We start from the raw sequence: 23,578 nt of genomic DNA on the forward strand, positions 1-23,578 counted from the left end.
ACAGAGCATTAGTCATTAGGGACTCCATACTGGGGGGGACAGTTAGGAGGTTCACGGTTGGTGTATTGCTTCCCAAATGCCAGGATTTGTGATGTCTCAGATCACGTATGCGGGATCCTTGAAGGGGAGGGGGAGCAGCCCCAAGTCGTGGTCCACACAGGCACTAATGACATAGGTCAGAAAAGAGATGGGGATTTAAGGCAGAGTGGAATCTTGGAGCTAGAACAAACAGAGTTGTTATCTCTGGTTTGTTACCCATGCCATGTGCTAGCGAGATGAGGAAGAAGGAGACAGAGGAGTTGAACAAGTGGCTACAGGGATGGTGCAGGAGGGAGGGTTTTGGATTCCTGGATATTGGGGCTCATTCTGGGGTAGGTAGGACCTCTACAAACAGGATGGTCTACACCTGAACCAGAGGGATACCAATATCCTGGGGTGGAGGGATTTGCTATTGCTCTTCAGGAGGGTTTCAACTAATTCAGCAGGGGAATGGGAACCTAAATTGTAGCTCCATTGCCCAGGAGTTTGAGAGTAGTGAGGTCTGAAATATGGTTTCAAGGTTGCAAGGGTGCACCGGCAAATAGGAAGGTGGTTTGAACGCCAGGAGCATCTGGAATAAGGTGGGTGAACTTGCAGCATGGGTTGGGACCTGGGACTTCGATGTTATGGCCATTTTGGAAACCTGGATAGAGCAGGGACAGGAACGGTTGTTGCAGGTTCTGAGATTTGGATATTTCAGTGAGAACAGAGAAGATGGTAAAAGAGAGGGAGGTGTGGTATTGTAAGACAAGGATAATATTACAGTGGCAGAAAGGACATTTGAGGACTCATCTATTGAGGTTAGAAAGAAAGGAGAGGTCACTTTATTGAGTTTTCTGTCGGCCTCCAAATAGTTCCAGAGATGTAGAGGAAAGGATTGCAAAGATGATTCTGGATAGGAGCGAGTGTAACAGGGTAGTTGTTATGGAAGACTTTCCAATCATTGTCTGGAATACTATAGTTTGAGTACTTTAGATGGGTCAGTTTTTGTCCAATGTGTGCAGGAGGATTTCTTGACACAGTATGTAGATAGGCCAAAAACAGGTGAAGCCACATTGGATTTGATATCGGGTAATAAATCCGGCCAGGTGTGAGATTTGGAGGTAGGTGAACACTTTGGTGATAGTGACCACAATTTGGTTATGTTTACTTTAGCGATGGAAAGGGATATGTATATACTGCAGTGCAAGAGTTCTAACTGGGGAAAATGCAATAATGATGCGATTAGGCAAGATTTAGGATGCATAAGATAGAGTATGGAAACTGCAGAGAATGGACATAATTGAAATCTGGAGCTTTTGAAGGAATAGCTACTGCATGTCCTTGATAAGTATGCATCTTATAAGTATGAGGGAGCCGTGGTTTATTAAGCAAATTGAATCTTTTGTCAAGAGGAACAAGGCAACTTATGTTAGAATGAGACATGAAGGCTAAGTAGGGCGCTTGAGAGTTAGAAGCTAGCCAGGAAAGACCTAAAGAGAGAACAAAGAAGAGCCAGGAGGGGACATGAGAAGTCACTGGCAGAAAGAATCAAGGAAAACCCTAAAGCTTTCTATAGGTATATCAGGATAAAAGGAATGATTAAGACCAATCAAGGACAGTAGTGGGAAGTTGTGTGGGCAGTCCGAGGCAACAGGAGATAGACTAGACAGGATTGAGGTTCACAAGGAGAGGGCGTTAGTAATTCTGGGAAGTGTGAAAATAGTTAAGTCCCCTGGGCCAAATGGGATTTATCCTAGGATCCTCTGCGAAGCTAGGGAGGAGATTGAAGAGCTTTCAGCTTTGGCCTTTGTGTCATAATTGTCTGCAGGAATAGTGTCAGAAGACTGGAGGATAGCAAATGTTGTCCCCTTGTTCAAGAAGGGAGTAGGGACAATCCATGTAATTATACACCAGTGAGCCCTACTTCAATTGTGGGCAAAGTGTTGAAAAAGGTTATAAGAGATAGGATTTATAATCATCTAGAAAGGAATAAGTTGATTAGGCAAAGTCAACACGGTTTTGTGAAGGGTAGGTCATGCCTCACAAACCTTATTGAGTTCTTTGAGAAGGTGACCAAACACGTGGATGATGGTAAAGCAGTTGATATGGTGTGTATGGATCTCAGTAAAGCGTTTGATGAGGTCACCCACGGTAGGCTACTGCACAAAATATGGATTGAGGGTGATTTAATGGTTTGGATCAGAAATTGGCAAGCTGAAAGAAAACAGAGGGTGGTGGTGGATGGGAAATTTTCATCCTGAAGTTGAGTTACTAGTGGTGTACTGCAAGGATCTACTTTGAGTTCACTGCTGTTTGTCATTTTCACAAATTACCTGGATGAGGGTGTAGAGGGTGGGTTAGTAAATTTGCGGATGACACTAAGGTTGGTGGAGTCGCGGACAGTGCCGAAGGATGTTACAGGTTACTGAGGGATGTAGCTAAGTTGGCAGAGCAGGACTGAGAAGTGGCAAATGGAGTTTAATGCAGAAAAGTGTGAGGTGATTCAATTTGGAAGGAACAACAGGAATAAAGAGTACTGGGCTAATGGAAAGATTCTTGGCAGTGTAGATGAGCAGAGAGATCTGTGTTCATGTAAATAGATCCCTCAAAGTTGCCACCCAGGTTGATTGGTAGTTGGGAAGGCATACAGCGTGTTAGTTTTTATTGGTAGAGGGATTGAGTTCCAGAGCCATGAGTTCATGTTGCAGCTGTACAAAACTCTGGTGTGGCTATACGTGGAGTACTGTGTACAGTTCTAGTCACCGCATTATAGGAAGGATGTAGAAGCTTTGGAAAGGGTTCAGAGACAATTTACTAGGATGTTGCTTGGTATGGAGGGAAGGTCTTACGAGGAAGGTCTGAGGGACTGGAGGCTTTTGTCATTAGAGAGAATGTTGAAAGGTGACTTAATTGAGACATGCAAGATAATCATAGGGTTAGACAGGGTGGACGGTGAGAGCCTTTTTCCTCAGATGGTGATGGCTAGCATGAAGTACATAGCTTTAAATTGAGGAGTGATAAGATATAGGACAGATGTCAGGTAGTTTCTTTACTCAGAGTAGCAGGGGCGTGCAACACTCTGCCTGCAACAGTGGTATACTCGCCAACTTTAAGGGCATTTAAATGGTCATTGGATAAACATATGGATGAAAATGAAATCGTGTAGGAAAGATGGACTTCAGGTTGCTTCCACAGGCAGGCGCAACATTGAGAGCTGAAGGGCATGTACTGTGCTGTAATGTTCTATCAGATTGTACTGATTAACCTGTATTTGTGTTGTTAATTTATTGAGTTGGTTCTAAATACTTGGTGCATTAACCAAAATTTACAAAAATCTCAAATTTAAAATTTACAATGTGTAGTATCAACTGCATTTGTGGAAGGAAGTTTAAAAGCTTGTGTGTAGAAGTGCTTCCTAATGTCTCTACTGAATGATCTGGCCCTAATTTTCAGTCTATTCACCCCCTGTAGTTCTAGAAGCTCCAATCAATGTAAACAGTTTATCTTTATCTTTCTGACTTTTCATGCTGATTTCTTGAATACTTCAGTCAGATCAGCACTTAATCTTTTGAATTCTAGAGAAAATAGGCTGAGTCTGTACAAGCTCTCCTCATAACTTCAACCCTAAGTTCAGGTATTATTCTTGTTAACTTGCATTGTACTCCCTCCAAGGCCAACATAGCCTTCCTAACATGTGGTGTCCAGATCTGCTCACAATACTCCAAGTGGGGTCTAAGCAGAGTTTTATATAGCAGCAGTATAACTTCTGCATCCTTGTAATCCAGTCCTCTAGATTTATTGGCCAGCAACCCATTAGCCTTCTAGAATATTTTTTGCAAATATTTGTAGCACCTGAACCCCCAAGATTCTTTGGACATTCACTGTATTTAACTTCATTCCATGTGGAAAATATCCTGATCTATCCTTTTGTGCTCCAAACAGATAACCTCACGGTTGCTTCTATTGAGATCCATCTGTCATAATTTGTCCCATTCACCTAGTCTATCTATATTTTACCTTCCCCAGCAACTGCAGATGGTGTAATACCTGCCCATTCACTTCTTCCCTCCTCAGTGTCCAAGGGCCCAAACACACCTTCCAGGTAAATCAGCACTTAACCTGCACTTCACTCATTCAATCTAGTCTACTGCATTTACTGGTCACAATGTGGTCTCCTCTACATTGAGGAAATAAAGCATATCCTGGGCGACTGCTTCGCAGAACACCTAGGTTCTGTTCATAAAAGAGACCCTGAGCTTCCAGTTACCTACCATTTCAACACACCACCAGGTTCGGTGGCCAATATTTCCGCCCCAGGCCTACTGCAGTGCTCCAATGCAGCTCAGCACAAGCTGGGAGAACAGTACCTCATTTTGTACTTGGGAACTCCATTGCCTTCTGGACTCAATATCTAACTTAACATTGTTAGGGTTTGAGGCACTTTCTCCTATGTCCTTACCCCAGTTCCCACACACCACATGGTCTCCTATTACACACCATCCATTCTTTGCCAATAATAAGATATTCATTCTCTTTTCCATGCCTTTGTCTGTCCAACTGTTCTTCTCTCTTTGGGCTCTATTTCCACATCATTTACTCCTTATTCCTCCTGATCTTCTGCATAAAAAACAAATTTTTGCAAGCTACTATCAGTTCTGAGGAAAGGTCACTGAACCCAAAACATTAACACTAATTTCTCTCTACAGATGCTGCCAGACCTTGCCAGCAATTTATGTTTTTGCTGCTATCGATATTTTACTTTTATTCTATCATTTACACCACCGACATGCTACCTAACTTTGTGCTATCGGCAAATTTGGATATAATGACTTTCTATTCCAATTTCCAAGTTGTTAATAATGAATGTGAATGATTGAGTCCCTAACACACTTGTGAGACACCAATAGTCACACCCTGACAATTTAGTACCTACTGTCCCCTGCCATTCAACCAATTTCCCAGCCACGTCGGTAATATGTCCTCAGTTTGTTGGACCTATCGCATTTCCAATGCCCCTCCCCCAAGTCCCTCCTCCCTACCTTTTATCTTAGTCTGCTGGACACACTTTCCTCATTCCTGAAGAAGGGCTCATGCCCAAAACGTCAATTCTCCTGCTCTTTGGATGCTGCCTGACCTACTGCGCTTTTCCAGCAACACATTTTCAGCTTGTTGGACACATACCTTAGTTAGCAGTTTCTTACACGAGACTTTATCAAATGGCTTCTGAAAATCCATATAAATAGCATCCATAGACATTCCCTATTCCACTAGCTTAGTCACCTCTTCAAAAAATTCAGTAAGGTTTCTCGTGTATGACCTACTTGTCATTAATCCATGCTGACTCTTCTTGATCGATTGAAATTTTTAAAGGTGTTCAGTTACTCTATTCTTGATTATAGACTCCAACAATTTCCCCACCATAGATATTAGGCTACCTAGTTTGTCATTCCCTGATTTTCCTCATTCGCCATCCTTAAAACGTGGACTGACATGTAATTTTCTAATCCAGAGCAACAACTTGTATCTAAGGAACTCAAAGTTTATAGTTAGGGCAGTGACAAAGTGCTCCCCTACTTCCTTTAACACTCTCTCATAGAAACCATCGGGTCCTGGAGACTTGTCACTCTTTAGTTCAGTTCATTCCCTTATTATTGTTTTACTTAGATTAATTTTATTTAGTTCCTGTCCACAGTCCACTATTAATTTCCGTGGGATTTCCAGAAAACTTTTCTCCCTTTCTGCTGTAAGCACTGAGGCAAAATATATCAATGTGACCTTTGTTTCTCCTCAGTCATTGATAATATCCCCAACATTACAACTGACCACACAATCGCCTTTTATATTGCTATACAATTTCTTATTATTGACTTTGATACCCCTTTCATTTATTGTCTTTTATAATTCCTTCTAATAGCTTGAATTGCTTTGCTGGGCTTTGTACCTTTCCAATTCAGTGGCATTAGTGCTTTTGTTTTGCATTTTTGTCAACCTTTTCTTTTAGTTTTTTTGTTGTCCCCATCTCTTTAGTTATCTGTGGCTTTTTTTCCCCCTGTGAAGCATTTCCCTCTCAGGGTATAAACTGGTTGTAAATTGCATTAAATATTTCTTTGAACATCCTCCACTGTTCTTCAGTTGATTTACCCATGAGCAGATTTTTTCCAGTTTACCGTGGACAGTCTCTGTCTCATTTCATCCTTCCTTTGCGACATACTTGCCTCATTTCTGTATTAATACAACCCAGCACTTCAAAGTTGCTACCAAGAGATCTATAAAAAAACACTTATTAAACTTCTGGATCCTTGACTTTTCTTCAGTTCTACCCATAACATCCCCACTGGATGGTTTCCCCTTGTTATAACCTCCCTCACCGTTGAAGTGATTTGATCTTTAATCAGTAAGGCTACTCCACTGCTGCTGCACCATTTTTCCTCTCTGTCTGTAAATCTTATATTCTGGCATATTTAGGTCCAAATCCTAACCATCCTACAGCCATATCTCATTATTGGCTACTATAATCACAATCTTCAATTTGAATTTGTGCTTGCGCCTCATTTAATTTATTCCTTACACTCCTACTTGTCCCTCCTCACTGATGCTTTATTCACCCGTTTATTGGTTTAATCACTATACTTATACTTTTGCCATTGCTTGCTGTATCTGAAGTAGGATTCCTAACTGTTTCTTACTTCAAGCGCTCACTCCTGTGACATACTTACTGTATTAACTTATTTCAAGCCCTCACTCCTGTGGCCGGTAAGTACATTGGAAATCACCTTTTAACTCAAGTTTACTTTGAAGGGATTTGTTTTCAACAGTGCTTTGTTTTTAACATGCATAGTTGAACTGGTTCACTGGTGCTGAACAAAAAAGGTACAAATGACAACTTATATGTGATTGATGTTACAATCTCCTACCTGGAAAGATCCACTAACATAGAATGTGAGGGAAACTCTCTGGAAGGGTCACCCTAGTCCTGCTTCAAGGTTCCAGTTGGGTTTCAAGTAAATGACAAAACTACATAATGAAGCGTAGTCTGCTCAGGCACTGATCCCAACTCAGACCCAAATGGAACTGGTGTTCTCAGCATGTGCTTAATGGTCATTGCCAAAACCTCTTTTCAATGTCTTCTCCTTCCACATGTTTTTCAGGTTGAAGACCTCATGAAGCTGCAATAACTGTCCGCATATCTATGTCAGGCTTTCTTCTCTTACTGTGTTCAGTGATTACATCCAAATTGCTCCTGCAGCTCAAAATAATGCATCCAGAAACCAAGCCTTTGCAAAATCAGGTCAAAAAATCCTCATCTGCAACTTTTTGAGAGGCCCTTTGAATAGTCTCAGAGCACTGCTCATCTCATTTCACATTGTTTATTATTTCAGATGTGGTTAATAAAGTTGACCATACGCCTACTTTAACTAAATTTCATATTTGTGCCTTTCATCAACGAGTCAGAGATGTACAGCATGGAAACAGACCCTTTGGTCCAATGCGTCCATGCCGACCAGATATCCCAACCCAATCTAGTCCCACCTGCCAGCACCCGGCCCATATCCCTCCAAACCCTTCCTATTCATAAACCCATCCAAATGCCTGTTAAATGTTGCAACTGTACCAGCCTCCACCAAATCCTCTGGCAGCTCATTCCATACATGTACCACCCTCTGTGGGAAAAGGTTGCCCCTTAAGTCTCATTTATATCTTTCCCCTCTCACCTTAAACCTATGCCCTCTGGTTCTGGACTCCCCGGCCCCAGGTAAAATACTTTGCCTATTTATCTTATCCATGTCCCTCATAATTTTGTAAACCTCTATAAGGTCACCCCTTAGCCTCCGATGCTCCAGGGAAAAAAAGCCCCACCTGTTCAGCCTCCCCCTGTAGCTCAAATCCTCCAACCCTGGCAACATCCTTGTAAATCTTTTCTGAACCCTTTCAAGTTTCACAACATCTTTCTGATAGAACAGGGACCAAAATTGCACACAATATTTCAACAGTGGCCTAACCAATGTCCTGTAAGCCGCAACATGACCTCCCAACTCCTGTACTCAGTACTCTGACCAATGAAGGAAAACATACCAAACGCCTTCTTCACTATCCTATCTACCTGCGACTCCACTTTCAAGGAGCTATGAACCTGCACTCCAAGGTCTCTTTGTTCAGCAACACTCCCTAGGACCTTACCATTAAGTGTATCAGTCCTGCTAAGATTTGCTTTCCCAAAATGCAGCACCTCGCATTTATCTGAATTAAACTCCATCTGCCACTTCTCAGCCCATTGGCCCATCTGGTCAAGATCCTGTTGTAATCTGAGGTAACCCTCTTTGCTGTCCACTACACCTCCAATTTTGGTGTCATCTGCAAACTTACTAACTGTACCTCTTATGCTCACATCCAAATCATTTACGTAAATGACAAAAAGTAGAGGGCCCAGCACCGATCCTTGTGGCACTCCACTGGTCACAGGCCTCCAGTCTGAAAAACAACCCTCCACCATCACCCTCTGTCTTCCACTTTGAGCCAGTTCTGTATCCAAATGGCTAGTTCTCCCTGTATTCCACGAGATCTAACCTTGCTTATCAGTCTCCCATGGGGAACCTTGTCGAACGTCTTACTGAAATCCATATAGATCACATCTACTGCTCTGCACTTCATCAAAAAACTCAATCAAGTTTGTGAGACATGATTTCCCACACACAAAGCCATGTTGACTATCCTGAATCAGTCCTTGCCTTTCCAAATTCATGTACATCCTTTCCCTCAGGATTCCCTCAAACAACTTGCCCACCACCGAGGTCAGGCTCACTGGTCTATAGTTCCCTAACTTGTCCTTACCACCTTTCTTAAACAGTGGCACCACGTTTGCCAACCTACAGTCTTCCGGCACCTCACCTGTGACTATCGATGATACAAATATCTCAGCAAGAGGCCCAGCAATCACTTCTCTAGCTTCCCACAGAGTTCTCGGGTACACCTGATCAGGTCCTGGGTATTTATCCACCTTTAACCGTTTCAAGACAGCCAGCACTTCCTCCTCTGTAATCTGGATATTTTGCAAGATGTCACCATCTATTTCCCCACAGTCTATACCTTCCATATCCTTTTCCACAGTAAATACTGATGTAAAATATTCATTTAGTATCTCCCCCATTTTCTGTGGCTCCACACAAAGATCGCCTTGCTGATCTTTGAGGGGCCCTATTCTCTCCCAAGTTACCCTTTTGTCCTTAATATATTTGCAAAACCCCTTTGGATTCTCCTTAATTCTATTTGCCAAAGCTATCTCATGTCCCCATTTTGCCCTTCTGATTTCCCTCTTAAGTATACTCGTACTTTCTTTATACTCTTCTAAGGATTCACTCGATCTATCCTGTCTGCACCTGACATATGCTTCCTTCTTTTTCTTAACCAAACCCTCAATTTCTTTAGTGATCCAGCATTCCCTATAGTTACCAGCCTTCCCTTTCACCCTGACAGGAATATACTTTATCTGGATTCTTGTTATCTCATTTCTGAAGGCTTCCCATTTTCCAGCCGTCCCTTTACCTGCCAACATCCCTCCAATCAGCTTTTGAAAGTTCTTGCCTAATATCGTCAAAATTGGCCTTTCTCCAATTTAGAACTTCAACTTTTAGATCTGGTCTATCCTTTTTCCATCACTATTTAAAAACGAATAGAATTATGGTCACTGGCCCCAAAGTGCTCCCCCACTGACACCTCAGTCACCTGCCTTGCCTTATTTCCTAAGAGTAGGTCAAGTTTTGCACCTTCTCTAGTAGGTACATCTACATACTGAATCAGAAAATTGTCTTGTACACACTTAAGAAATTCCTCTCCATCTAAACCTTTAACACTACGGCAGTCCCTGTCTACGTTTGGAAAGTTAAAATCCCCTACCATAACCAACCTATCATTCTTACAGGTAGCTGAGATCTCCTTACAAGTTTGTTTCTCAATTTCCCTCTGACTATTGGGGTGGTCTATAATACAATCCCAATATGATCATCATTCCTTTCTTATTTCTCAGTTCCACCCAAATAACTTCCCTAGATGTATTTCAGGGAATATCCTCCCTTAGCACAGCTGTAATGCTATCCCTTATCAAAAATGCCACTCCCCCTCCTCTTTTGCCCCCCTTTCTATCCTTCCTGTAGCATTTGTATCCTGGAACATTCAGCTGTCAGTCCTGCCCATCCCTGAGCCATGTTTCCGTAATTGCTATGATATCCCAGTCCCATGTTCCTAACCATGCCCTGAGTTCATCTGTCTTTCTTGTTAGGCCCCTTGCATTGAAATAAATGCAGTTTAATTTCTAGTCCTACCTTGTCCCTGCCTGCCCTGACTGTTTGACTCCCTTCTGTTCTCAGCCGTCTCAGATCGATCTCTTTCCTCACCATCTCCCTGGGTTCCCCCCCCAACTCCCCCCACCCCATGTTCCCCTGAGAATCCATCATCCCCTACATTTTCCAAAACAGCATACCTGTTTGAAATGGGTATATCCACAAAAGATTCCTGCTTTAGCTGCCTACCTCTCTTACCCTTCCTGGAGTTAACCCATCTATATGACTGTATCTGAGACTTTCCCCCCTTTCTATAACTGCCATCCATCACATACTGTAGCTGTTGCAAATTCCTCATCGCTTCTATTTGTCTCTCCAACCGATCCATTTGCATCCAACAGCATTTATGGCAGATATAATCTGCAGTAACCCTTAAACTCTCTTTAAACTCCCACATCTGACAAGAAGTACGTATCACTGCAAAGGCCATTTTTGCTCTTTCACAATCTACAGACCCAGAAAATAACACCGTCTTATTCCTCTACAAACACTGCCCCTGGTTAAATTAATACTTATGGCTTATATTTTAAGTTTAATCAAGAGACTTATCTCCAAAAACTTATAATCAAGAAAGAATCCACTGTACCCATTATTGCAGCCTTTCTATTGGACAGACTTAAAACAACAATTAATTTATCTGATTCTGTGCTGTGAACTTCGCCCAACAGTTCCTCCAAGATTAGTTGTGAATTTCTCTCTCTCTCTCTCTCTCCCCTTCACTGTCTTCACCATGTGCTTTCTTTGTCTTCCCTTCTTCCTTTTAAACTGCTGTTCAGCTGATTTAAATCACGATAGCCTCCATTCAAGGTCTCCAAGCATGCACAGATGCATAATCCACAAAGCAAGTGGTCAGCTTTACATCACACACATGGAAACCTGTAGTCAGACTCCTCAATATTAATAGAACCAGCATTATGCTATTCATTTTTTTACCCAAGAAGGATTAATAAAATTTTCATAGAATCCCTACAGTGTGGAAGCAGGCCATTCAGCCCATTGAATCCACACCGACCATCCAAACAGCATCCCAAATTGTCCTTGTAACCCAGCATTTCCCATGGCCAAACCACTAATCTACACATCTTTAGACTGTGGGAGGAAACTGGAGCACTGGAGGAAACCAACACATACAGTGAGACTGTGCAAACTCTACACAGACAGTCACCCATGGAATGAAGGGCAGCAGTGCTAACCACTGAACTATTGTGCCGCCTCATTTTGCTGAGATTAGTTATCTGTGTGTATGCCACCAGTAACAAGATTTATAATATTGCTTTAGCTAAAAGTTATCAAGATTTATATTAACTATTTGCAACTAATATTACAGGCTAAGTTATGATATTTAAGTAAGAAAGAAATCTGATTTAAAGAAGTTTAAATAGTTTAATACTTACTGCACTTTTTCCACTGCCTGCAGGTGTTGAGAATTTAAATCTGTACATTGGTTATCATCTGCATAGCCAGTTGCTCCATTATTGATTATATCTTGGTTGATAGACTCTTGGAAAGTAGGAACAGAATTGTGCTCTACTGAAATATTGCTGGACTGAACAGAGGTACTCTGAAGTAATTTTTCTTTTAATGTATCTGTCAAGTCCTTATGATTCGACTTCCCCTGAAATTGAAATTCAGGGAAATTGAGGGTCTCTCCAGTGTTGCTTTCAGTTTCCAAATCTTTTGCTTGTTGCTGTGATCCTTTCAGATCAAGACTTTTAATCTGTTCTGTTGTTTCATTATTGGGACTTGGGTTTGAAATGATATCTGGAAGAGTCATTTGGTTGAGAAACAAACCTGTAGTGTTCTGCACACCAGCATCTGAAAAACACTGATATGCCATAGTTTCATCCACAGCAGAGGAAGATATGCCACAATTCAAGTGTAAAATGGAAGAACTAATTTCACTCCCTTCAGTATCAGCAGAGAATTCACTTAACTTAAAGCATTTAACCCCTTGTTTGTCGCAATTACATTCACTTGTGCGGTTAGTGCCACTGGAAAGCAGATTATCACATGCTGAGGCATCAACTGATGCTTCTTGATTTTGAGGCTTTTGACAGTCTTTCCTGTTGTTCATTGACAAAGTTGGTGAATGCATTGTTGAAATTTTGAGGTCTTTACAATAAGGATCATTAATATTTGAACACTGGTCATTTTTACCTTGAACAGACATTAGCACTTCAATTTCATTATTCGAAATAATATTTTGATTGCAACAAATTTGTTTCTTGTGAAAGATAGGATCTGGTGGAGATTTATTACTCTTATCAAGATGGTCATGTGATTCAGCCATCCATTTTCCAAAAGAACTGGATGGTGGTGATGAAACTTCAGCATTGTTACATGGATGCACCAGTGAAACATCCATCTCAGCAGAAAGCTGATTACATGATATTATCAATTCTTCATCAAGAGGAATTGTAGCCTTTAATGCTGGCTTCTCTGTAGAATGTTGACAATCTGAAACAAACAATAAATCTTCTGAAATGCTGTCAGTGGACAAAATTATATTGTTTGTATTACACGTCTGCACATCTTTTGTTCCCCTTTTTAATGGAGATTGCAATGTCAAATGGGAATCAATACCTCTACTCGACTGAAATGAAGTGATATCTCTAGCTTTGATAGCTTTTAAATCAAGAGACAAATTACTATTCATTTGTGCATGTTGTGAAGTAGCAGCTCTGCCATCTTGTTGACAATTTGAAAGATGTTGATTTTTATTCTGTGGAGTATTTTTGGAGTCAGTTGATAAACGACTTAAGTGCTCTTGACCAATACTGTTTTGTGAATATGCTGTTTGTTTGGAGTTAGCTCCTGATGAATGGGCATTTGTGCCATCTTCACTTGTATTCCACAGTGATGCAATTTTATTGTTGTCTTCTGCCCTGAGACTCATATGTTGATTCTGAGAAAACAAAAATTCTTGAACTTTATTTCTTCCACTTAGTTCTCCTTTTGATACTTCACAGAAGGTCGGTTGATTACTACGATCAGTCTGATTTTCTCTATCATTCAGCCATTGATAATCATAAGAAGAATCACAATTACTACTATATTCATTTTGATCATCTGACCTTTGGACCGCACACTGCAGTGACGAAATATATTTAATTTCCTCATCATCCATTCTAATTTTAGGTTGATAGAATTGCCTGAGAAGTTCCTTTAACGGTTGATAATCAAGCTTCTTTTGTGTCAATGGTGATTGTTGAAGTTGGAGTTGTTGATGATAAAGATGCAAATGTCTTTCCCGTTCCTTTTGCAGAAGGTGCATATTGACAGTTGACTCTGGAGTCTTGTGAGACACATGTTCAAAATTCTCAGAACTATTTCTTTTATTGGACGAACAGTTATTTATTACCTGTTCAGTACAGTGAAATCTAGTTTTTGAAATGATTTCTTTCTGAATGGGATAAACAGCTTGAACTTTCACATTTTTAGTTACACTAGATTGGTTTTCTGAAATTAAATCTTTCCTTTGTCCATGTTGAATTATCTTGGATGTTCCAGGTTTGGGGTTAGTCAGAAAACGCTCTTTAGTCCTACAGCTCTTATCGGTTGAACCCTTATCCTTTGAACATTTGTTGATACTTAATGAACCTTTCTTAAGGATTTCCTTATTGGGTGTAATGTGACTTAGCCACATGTCTTTTGAGGGGGTCTGCAAAAGCGCATTTTTATTTGCTATTTTTGATGTGGAACTCAGAACATTAGGTGAATGAAAAACTGATGATGTTGATTTTGGCTGTATTGTATTTTTAGTCTCACAAGAAGACTGTTCAATTTTCGATTTCACATTTTTCTGTATTGATTTTTTTCTCCATGTTGTACAAGGTGTTTCCTTAATACGTTTCGGAGATGGGCTTCTAGCTCCTTGACATCTATTATGTATTGTGCTGGATGTTTTGGTTCCTCTCTTTAGTTCTTTTACCCTGGAAATATTAATAGTCAGGTTAGCTAAAAACATAGAATTTAATTTTTATAAAATTAAATTAAAACATTTTCCATGAAACTTCAATTTATTTTTCTCATTTAGGATGTTGTATTTATTTTCTAAAAGGCAAGCTTTTCTTCCTAACTGAGGTACACCAAGAATTCTGCATAAACATCCCTGCTGACAACTATGCAAGAAGGTAATGTGCAGATCAAGCTCAAGTAGCTCCCTTTAAGATATCACAGACTAGATTTTGTGGGGCAAATGAGCACCTCACCCACTGATTACAGAACCAGCAGTGAACCCAAGTCAGTTATGTTCGGAGGTCCAATTAAAACCAGTGTCCCTTAGGAGTTGGGCTTCACCCATGATTAAGGTCCCTTGATGGAGATATTGTTTTTTTTCTCCCAGAGGTATTAAGGCTGTGGAAATCTTTTCCTTAGAGGACAATGGAGAATGGTTCATTGAATATTTCTGAGGCAGAGTTAGACAGTTTTTTGATTGACAATGAAGTCAAAAGATATGAGGGTAGTCAGGAAAACAGAGCTAAGGCTACAATCAAATCAGCCATGGTCTCGTCAAATTATAGAGCAGAGGCCTACTTCTGCTCCTGACTTGTACATTAATTATTGAGCGAACTGACACCTTGGTCCACCAGCCATGAGTCTCATACCATTCATAGCTACCCTGCATCTTAATCAAGGGAAATTCTCCTGCCGCTAGGACACTGCAACACAGCCTCCCATGATTAAATGGCATGATTGCCATGGTTCTCAGCATGATGGATTGGAGTAAATCCAGCCCCACAGGTGTGACAGTGCAAAAATAAAAATTAAACTGTCCTCTGCGTAGAAATGTTCATGCACAACAAAAAAAAATTAAAGATGTCATTGCTAAACATGGTTAGCTGAGAACTTAACAAACTTGCAATCCAAATGGCCATGTTTCCTTCTGTTGGTACCCAATGCACAACTAGTTAGAATATTTCGGCAGGTGGTTAGTTTTGATTTTGTAGAATCTCCTTGGGTTGGAAGGTCATAAACATAATCCGATTACTCAAAGAGAGAAAGAGGAAACAAGGGCCTTTATGGCAGTCAGCATAAAATTAGTAGTTGGGAAAATGGCATTTATTTTTAGGGAAATGGTAACACCTTATCATACGAACATGCAATTATGGAGTTAGGAGTAGAAGGAGGCCATTCAGTCCTTGCAGCTAGCTCTGCATTCAATGAGATCATAGCTGATCGGTTGGTCCAAATTCCACATTCCCATCTATCTCAATAGGCAGACTTCCAAAGTTGCCAAATCCTCAGAAAAAAATTCCCCTCATCTTTGGACTGAAAGGATTACCTAAATTTTAATATCGTGTCCTCTCATTCTGGAATCATTCACAAGGGCAAACATCCCTTTTACATTCAATGGTCAAGGCCATTCAATATCTTATACACTTTAGTCAAGTCGCCACTCATTCTTCGAAACTCCAGTGGAAACAAGAATAGCTTACCCAACCTATTTTACAGAACAACTCATTCATCCCAGAAATTGTATCAAATACATTTACATCCTTTCTCAAATAAGATGATAAAAACTTCACACAATATGTAATGTGTCAAGGTTTGCGGATAACACTAATATGAGTTGTAGAGCAAAGGGTGCAGAGGACTGTGAGTCTTAGATCGTTTAAGTGAGTGGGCAAAGGTCTGGCAGATGGAGTACCATGTTAAAAATTTGGAGTCATCTATTTTGATAGCAATAACAGTAAAAAGGACTATTACTTGAATGGTAAAATGTTGCAGCATGCTGCTATGCAGAGGGACATGTGTGTCCACGCGCATGAATCACAGAAAGTCGGTCTGCATGTACACAAGTAATTAGGAAGGCAACTGGAATTTTGTCCGTCACTGCCAAAGGGATTGACTTTATGTTGCAGCTGTACAAGGTGCTGGTGAGGCCACACCTGGAGTACTATATGCAGTTTTAGTCTCCTTACTCGAGAAAGGATGTACTGGCACTAAACTAGGTTGATTCCAGAGTTGAGGGGGTTGGCTTATGAGGAGAGACCGAGTACACTGGGATTATATTCATTAGAATTTAGAAGAATGAGGAGGAATTGTATAGAAAATATAAAATTATTAAGGGGATAGAAGTAGAGAGGATGTTTCCACTTGCAGGTGCAACAAGGCAAGAGGGCATAGCCTCAAAATTTGGGTGAGCAGATTTAGGACTGAATTGAGAAGAAACGTCTTCACCCAGAGGGTTGTGAATCTATGGAATTCCCTGCCCAGTGAAGTAGTTGAGGTTTCCTCAGTAAATGCTTTTAAAGACCAGAATAGATCATTCTTTGAACAGTAAAGGAATTAAGGCTTATTGTGAGAGGGCAGGTAAGTGGAGCTGAGGCCATGAAAAGATCAACCATGATCATACTGAATGGCGGAGCAGACTCAAAAGGCCAGATGACCTACTCCTGCTTCTCGTTCTTATGTTCTTAAGATGTGGTTTCACTATTGCACTGTACAGTTGAAGCTTAACTTCCTCACCTTTATGTTCAATTACCCGAGTAATAAAGGATTATATTCAATAGTTTTCTTAATCAGACACAAAAACAAAAAATGGCTAGAAAAGCTCTGGCAGTATCTGTGGAGAGAAAGTTGAGCTGATGCTTTGGGTCCGGTGACCATCTTCAGAACAAAAGAATAGATACTGCCAGACCTGCTGAGTTTTCCCAGCAATTTCTGTTTTTGTTTCTGATTTTCAGATTCGTAGTTCTTTGGTTTTATTGTTTAACCTTCTTATTCAAAATCTGTGCCTGCATACCAACCTTTGGTGGTTCATGCACTAGATCAAACTAGATCCTTTGGCACCTCTAAATTCTGCAATTGTCATAGAGTCCTACAGTATGGAGACAGCCCTTTGGCCCAACCTGGTCCATGCCAATCAAAATGCCTGTCCACGCTAACCTTGCACTTGGCCCATATCATTCTAAGCTGAAAATGTGTTGCTGGAAAAGCGCAGCAGATCAGGCAGCATCCAAGGAACAGGAGATTCGACGTTTTGGGCATAAGCCCTTCTTCAGGAATGAGGAAAGTGTGTCCAGCAGGCTAAGATAAAAGTTAGGGAGGAGGGACTTGGGGGACGGGCTTTGGAGATGCGACAGGTAGAAGGAGGTCAAGTTGAGGGTGATAGGCCGGAGTGGGGTGGGGGCGGAGAGATCAGGAAGATGATTGCAGGTTGGGAAGGCAGTGCTGAGTTCGGGGGATTTGACTGAGACAAGGTGGGGGAGGGGAAATGAAACTGGAGAAATCTGACTTCATCCCTTGTGGTTGGAGGGTTCCTAGGCGGAAGATGAGGCCTTCTTCCTCCAACCGTCGTGTTGTTATGGTCTGGCGATGGAGGAGTCCAAGGACCTGCATGTCCTTGGTGGAGTGGGAGAGGGAGTTAAAGTGTTGAGCCACGGGGTGGTTGGGTTGGTTGGTCCGGGTGTCCCAGAGGTGTTCTCTGAAACGTTCCGCAAGTAGGCGGCCTGTCTCCCCAATATAGAGGAGGCCACATCGGGTGCAGCGGATGCAATAGATGATGTGTGTGGAGGTGCAGGTGAATTTGTGGCGGATCTGGAAGGATCCCTTGGGGCCTTGGAGAGAAGTAAGAGAGGAGACGTGAGCGCAAGTTTTGCATTTCTTGCGGTTGCAGGGGAAGGTGCCGGGAGTGAGGTTGGGTTGGTAGGGGGTGTGAACCTGACGAGGGAGTCACTGAGGGAGTGGTCTTTTCGGAACGCTGATAGGGGAGGGGAGGGAAATATATCCCTGGTGGTGGGGTCCGTTTGGAGGTAGCGGAAATGACGGCGGATGATACGATGTATATGGAGGTTGGTGGGGTGGTAGGTGAGAACCAGTGAGGTTCTGTCCTGGTGGCAGTTGGAGGGGCGGGGCTCAAGGGCAAAGGAGCGGGAAGTGGAGGAGATGTGGTGGAGGGCATCTCCCCACAGTTTCCCCCCAGACGTGATCGACGATGCCCTCCACCGCATCTCCTCCACTTCCCACTCCTCTGCCCTTGAGCCCCGCCCCAACTGCCACCAGGACAGAACCCCACTGGTTCTCACCTACCACCCCACCAACCTCCATATACAGCGTATCATCCGCCGTCATTTCCGCCACCTCCAAACAGACCCCATCACCAGGGATATATTTCCCTCCCCTCCCCTATCAGCGTTCCGAAAAGACCACTCCCTCCGTGACTCCCTCATCAGGTCCACACCCCCCACCAACCCAACCTCCACTCCCGGCACCTTCCCCTGCAACCGCAAGAAATGCAAAACTTGCGCCCACACCTCCTCCCTTACTTCTCTCCAAGGCCCCAAGGGATCCTTCCAGATCCACCACAAATTCACCTGCACCTCCACACACATCATCTATTGCATCCGCTGCACCCGATGTGGCCTCCTCTATATTGGGGAGACAGGCCGCCTACTTGTGGAATGTTTCAGAGAACACCTCTGGGACACCCGGACCAACCACCCCGTGGCTCAACACTTTAACTCCCCCTCCCACTCCACCAAGGACATGCAGGTCTTTGGACTCCTCCATCGCCAGACCATAACAACACGACGGTTGGAGGAAGAGCGCTTCATCTTCCGCCTAGGAACCCTCCAACCGCAAGGGATGAACTCAGATTTCTCCAGTTTCCTCATTTCCCCTCCCCCCACCTTGTCTCAGTCAAATCCCTCGAACTCAGCACCGCCTTCCTAACCTGCAATCTTCTTCCTGACCTCTCCGCCCCCACCCCACTCCGGCCTATCTCCCTCACCTTGACCTCCTTCCACCTATCGCATCTCCAACGCCCCTCACCCAAGTCCCTCCTCCCTATCTTTTATCTTAGCCTGATGGACACACTTTCCTCATTCCTGAAGAAGGGCTTATGCCCGAAACGTCGAATCTCCTGTTTCTTGGATGCTGCCTGACCTGCTGCGTTTTTCCAGCAACACATTTTCAGCTGTGATCTTCAGCATCTGCAGACCTCACTTTCTCCTCCCATATCATTCTAATCATTTCTTCTCCATTCAACAGTATTCTACTTTTTTTAAGAATGCCTAAGAAAGCAAACAATTTCACATTTTCCTATATTATATTCTATCTTCCAGATTGTTGCTCATTAACTTAACTGACATGTATCTACAGGACTGAACTGGTCCTCACCCTGAATAACTTCTCTTTTCAATCCTCCCACTTCCTCCAAACTAAAAGAGTTGCCATGGGCACCCGCATGGGCCCCAGCTATGCCTGCCTCTTCGTAGGATATGTGGAACAGTCCATCTTCCGCAACTACACTGGCACCACCCCCACCTTTTCCTCCGCTACATCGATGACTGTATCGGCGCTGCCTCGTGCTCCCACGAGGAGGTTGAACAGTTCATCAACTTTACTAACACCTTCCATCCCGACCTGAAATTCACCTGGACCATCTGAGACTCCTCCCTCCCCTTCCTAGACCTCTCCATTTCTATCTCGGGCGACCGACTCAACACAGACATCTATTATAAACCGACTGACTCCCACAGCTACCTGGACTACACCTCCTCCCACCCTGCCCCCTGTAAAAATGCCATCCCATATTCCCAATTCCTTCGTCTCCGCCGCATCTGCTCCCAGGAGGACCAATTCCAACACCGCACAGCCCAGATGGCCTCCTTCTTCAAGGACCGCAGACTCCCCCCAGACGTGATCGACGATGCCCTCCACCGCATCTCCTCCACTTCCCGCTCCTCCGCCCTTGAGCCCCGCTCCTCCAACCGCCACCAAGACAGAACCCCACTGGTTCTCACCTACCACCCCACCAACCTCCGCATACAACGTATCATCCGCCGCCATTTCCGCCACCTCCAAACGGACCCCACCACCAAGGATATATTTCCCTCCCCTCCCCTATCAGCGTTCCGCAAGGACCACTCCCTTCGTGACTCCCTCGTCAGATCCACACCCCCCACCAACCCAACCTCCACCCCCGGCACCTTCCCCTGCAACCGCAGGAAATGTAAAACTTGCGCCCACACCTCCACACTCACTTCCCTCCAAGGCCCCAAGGGATCCTTCCATATCCGCCACAAGTTCACCTGTACCTCCACACACATCATCTATTGCATCCGCTGCACCCGATGTGGCCTCCTCTATATTGGGGAGACAGGCCGCTTACTTGCGGAACGCTTCAGAGAACACCTCTGGGCCGCCCGAACCAACCAACCCAATCACCCCGTGGCTCAACACTTTAACTCCCCCTCCCACTCCACCGAGGACATGCAGGTCCTTGGACTCCTCCACCGGCAGAACACAACAACACGACGGCTGGAGGAGGAGCGCCTCATCTTCCGCCTGGGAACCCTCCAACCACAAGGTATGAATTCAGATTTCTCCAGTTTCCTCATTTCCCCTCCCCCCACCTTGTCTCAGTCGGTTCCCTCAACTCAGCACCGCCCTCCTAACCTGCAATCCTCTTCCTGACCTCTCCGCCCCCACCCCACTCCGGCCTATCACCCTCACCTTGACCTCCTTCCACCTATCCCACCTCCATCGCCCCTCCCCCTAGTCCCTCCTCCCTACCCTTTATCTTAGCCTGCTTGGCTCTCTCTCTCTCTTATTCCTGATGAAGGGCTTATGCTCGAAACGTCGAATTCTCTATTCCTGAGATGCTGCCTGGCCTGCTGTGCTTTGACCAGCAACACATTTGCAGCTGACATGTATCTACATCCTTGTTAAGTTTTCTTCAACATACTTTCCTAACTTTGTGTCATCAGCAACCTTCATTCTCCAATTCAATTCATTGATATAAACATTAAAATGTTGAAGGCCCAGTATAAACCCTTGCTAGAACCCACTTGTCACATCCTGTTAATTTTTAAAAAAGCCCCATTTATATTTTTTTTGTGTCTATCAGCAAATTATAGAGTCATAGAGATGTACAGCACAGAAACAGAACATTCAGTTCAACTCATCCATGCTGACCAGATATCCTAAATTAGTCTAGTCACATCTGCCAGCATTTGGCCCATATCTCTCTAAACCCTTCCTATTCATATTCCCATCCAGATGCTTTTTAAATTTTGTAATTGTACCAGCCTCCACCACTTCCTCTGGCAGCTCATTCCATATATACACCACTCTGTTGTCTCTGAGAGTCTTAGGCCTTTTCGGCCTTTTAGGCCTTTCCCCTTTCATCTTAAACCTATGCCCTCTAGTTTTGGGCTCTCCTACCCTGTGAAAGAGACCTTGACTATTCACCTTACTCAAATTGAAGGAATCCAAGTATGACTTTCACAGAGCCATTAAGACAGCTAAGTACCAATCCTGATCCCAACTAGAGACTCAGACAGACACCCGGCGACTATGGCAAGGACTGAATGACATCACAGATTCTAAAAAGAGATAGTGCAAGATAGCAGACGATGACCTATCCCTCCGAGGTCATCTCAATGACGTCTATACTCGCTTTGAGCAGAATTTTGACGGAGAGGTAACACTGATTCCAACAATTCCTGATTAACCTATCCCAACAGTCACTGCATTAGAGGTCAGATCAGTTTTCCTTTGTGTGAATCCAAGGAAAGCGATGGATTAGATTAGATTAGATTACTTATAGTGTGGAAACAGGCCCTTCGGCCCAACAAGTCAACACCGACCCGCCAAAGCGAAACCCACCCATACCCCTACATTTGCCCCTTACCTAACACTACGGGCAATTTAGCATGGCCAATTCACCTGACCCGCACATCTTTGGACTGTGGGAGGAAACCAGAGCACCCAGAGGAAACCCACGCAGACACGGGGAGAATGTGCAAACTCCACACAGTGGTTGGGACCAGACAGAGTACCAGGCTGTGCACTCAGAGCTGCGCAGATCAACTGGCAGAGGTCTTTGTGGATATCTTCAACCTCTGCCTGCAGCAGGTCACTGTCCCTGCCTGTTTCAAGAGGGCCAACATCATCCCTGTGCCCAAAAAGATTCATGAAGCATGTCTCAATGACTATTTCCCAGTGGCCCGAACTTCGGTGGTCATGAAGTGCTTTGAAAGGCTGGTCATGGCATTAATCAACTCCAGCCTCCCCACTACTTTTGACCCACTCCAATTTGCCTATCAGACCAACAGATCCACGTCAGATGCCATATCACTTGTCCTTCACTCCTCGCTAGAACATCTAGACATCAAGAAAAGCTATGTAAGAATCCTACTCATTGATTACAGTTCAGCCTTCAACACTATTATCCCCTCGAGACTGATTACTAAACTTACTGATCTCGGACTAAGCTCCACTCTCTGCAACTGGATCTTCAGTTTCCTGACCCACAGGCCACAATCAGTGAAGATTGGGGACAATATTTCATCCTCACTAACATTCAACACTGGAGCTCCCCCAGGGGTGCGTATTCAGCCCCCGTTCTGTACTCACTATATACCCATGACTGTGTCGCCAAATACCAGACTAATGCCATTTACAAGTTTGCTGATGATACCACGATTCTCAGATGGCGACGAACCAGACTACAGATGGGAGATGGAAGACCTGGAAAATGGTGCAACGAGAACAAAATAGCTCTCAATGCCAGCAAAACCAAGGAACTCATTACTGACTTTCGGCTGGGTGTTACTCATGCCCGCTACACATTAACAGCACAGAGGTGGAATGAATGGAGAGTGTCAAGTTTCTGACAGTGGTCATTCACAACAAGTTGTCTTGGACTCTTCATGTGGATGCTCTTCCTCAGGCAGCTGAGGAAAGTTAGCATGACAGCAAATACCCTTGCCAACTTTAATAGGTGCGCCATTGAGAGCAGTCTGTCTGAATGTATCACTACCTCGTATGGCAACAGTACCATTCAAGATCATAGATGGTTATACAGAGTGGTGAATTCAGCCCGGACAATCACAAAGGGCAACTTCCCATCTATACAATCCATCTACCAGCCCGCTGTCAAGGAAAGGCCGTCAGCATTCTTAAAGATCCATCCCACCCTAGCAATGTTTTTCTACAACCTCTACCATCCAGGAGAAGGTACAGGTGCCTGAACACACGCACCAGCTGGTTTTGCAACAGTTTCTACCCGATTATTGTTAGAATATGGAATGGACTCAAACTTTTAACATTCACCTGTAACTGTGTTTTTGTTTTTGCCGCTGTTTACCTATTATTTAGTATTTATGCTACTTAACTATGTGATCTGCCTGTATTGCTCGCAAGACAAAGATTTTCACTGTGCCTCAGTACATGTGACAATACATTCAATTCAATTCAATCCATGCCCCTCA

The 23,578-nt window shown here is 43.4% G+C and overlaps 2 protein-coding genes across 2 annotated transcripts in view; both read right to left on the reverse strand.

Annotated features, from left to right (window-relative positions):
- The window catches only part of LOC132818601 (uncharacterized), a 33,713-nt gene extending 21,206 nt beyond the window's left edge, over positions 1 to 12,507 (reverse strand). The window contains exon 1 of the mRNA XM_060829638.1: positions 11,750 to 12,507. Within this exon, the coding sequence (XP_060685621.1) occupies positions 11,750 to 12,450 (701 nt within the window). The 5' untranslated portion in view covers positions 12,451 to 12,507. The remainder of the gene's footprint in view (positions 1 to 11,749) is intronic.
- Positions 12,508 to 12,779: 272 nt separating this feature from the next.
- LOC132823298 (kinesin-like protein KIF24) overlaps positions 12,780 to 23,578 on the reverse strand; it is a 71,427-nt gene continuing 60,628 nt past the window's right edge. Inside the window, exons 10-11 of the mRNA XM_060837401.1 lie at positions 12,939 to 14,287; positions 12,780 to 12,841 (exon numbers count right to left, since the gene is read on the reverse strand). Coding sequence (XP_060693384.1) covers positions 12,780 to 12,841; positions 12,939 to 14,287 — 1,411 coding nt within the window. The remainder of the gene's footprint in view (positions 12,842 to 12,938; positions 14,288 to 23,578) is intronic.

This window comes from Hemiscyllium ocellatum, chromosome 1 (genome assembly GCF_020745735.1).
Source record: "Hemiscyllium ocellatum isolate sHemOce1 chromosome 1, sHemOce1.pat.X.cur, whole genome shotgun sequence".
Taxonomy (NCBI): Eukaryota; Metazoa; Chordata; class Chondrichthyes; order Orectolobiformes; family Hemiscylliidae; genus Hemiscyllium; species Hemiscyllium ocellatum.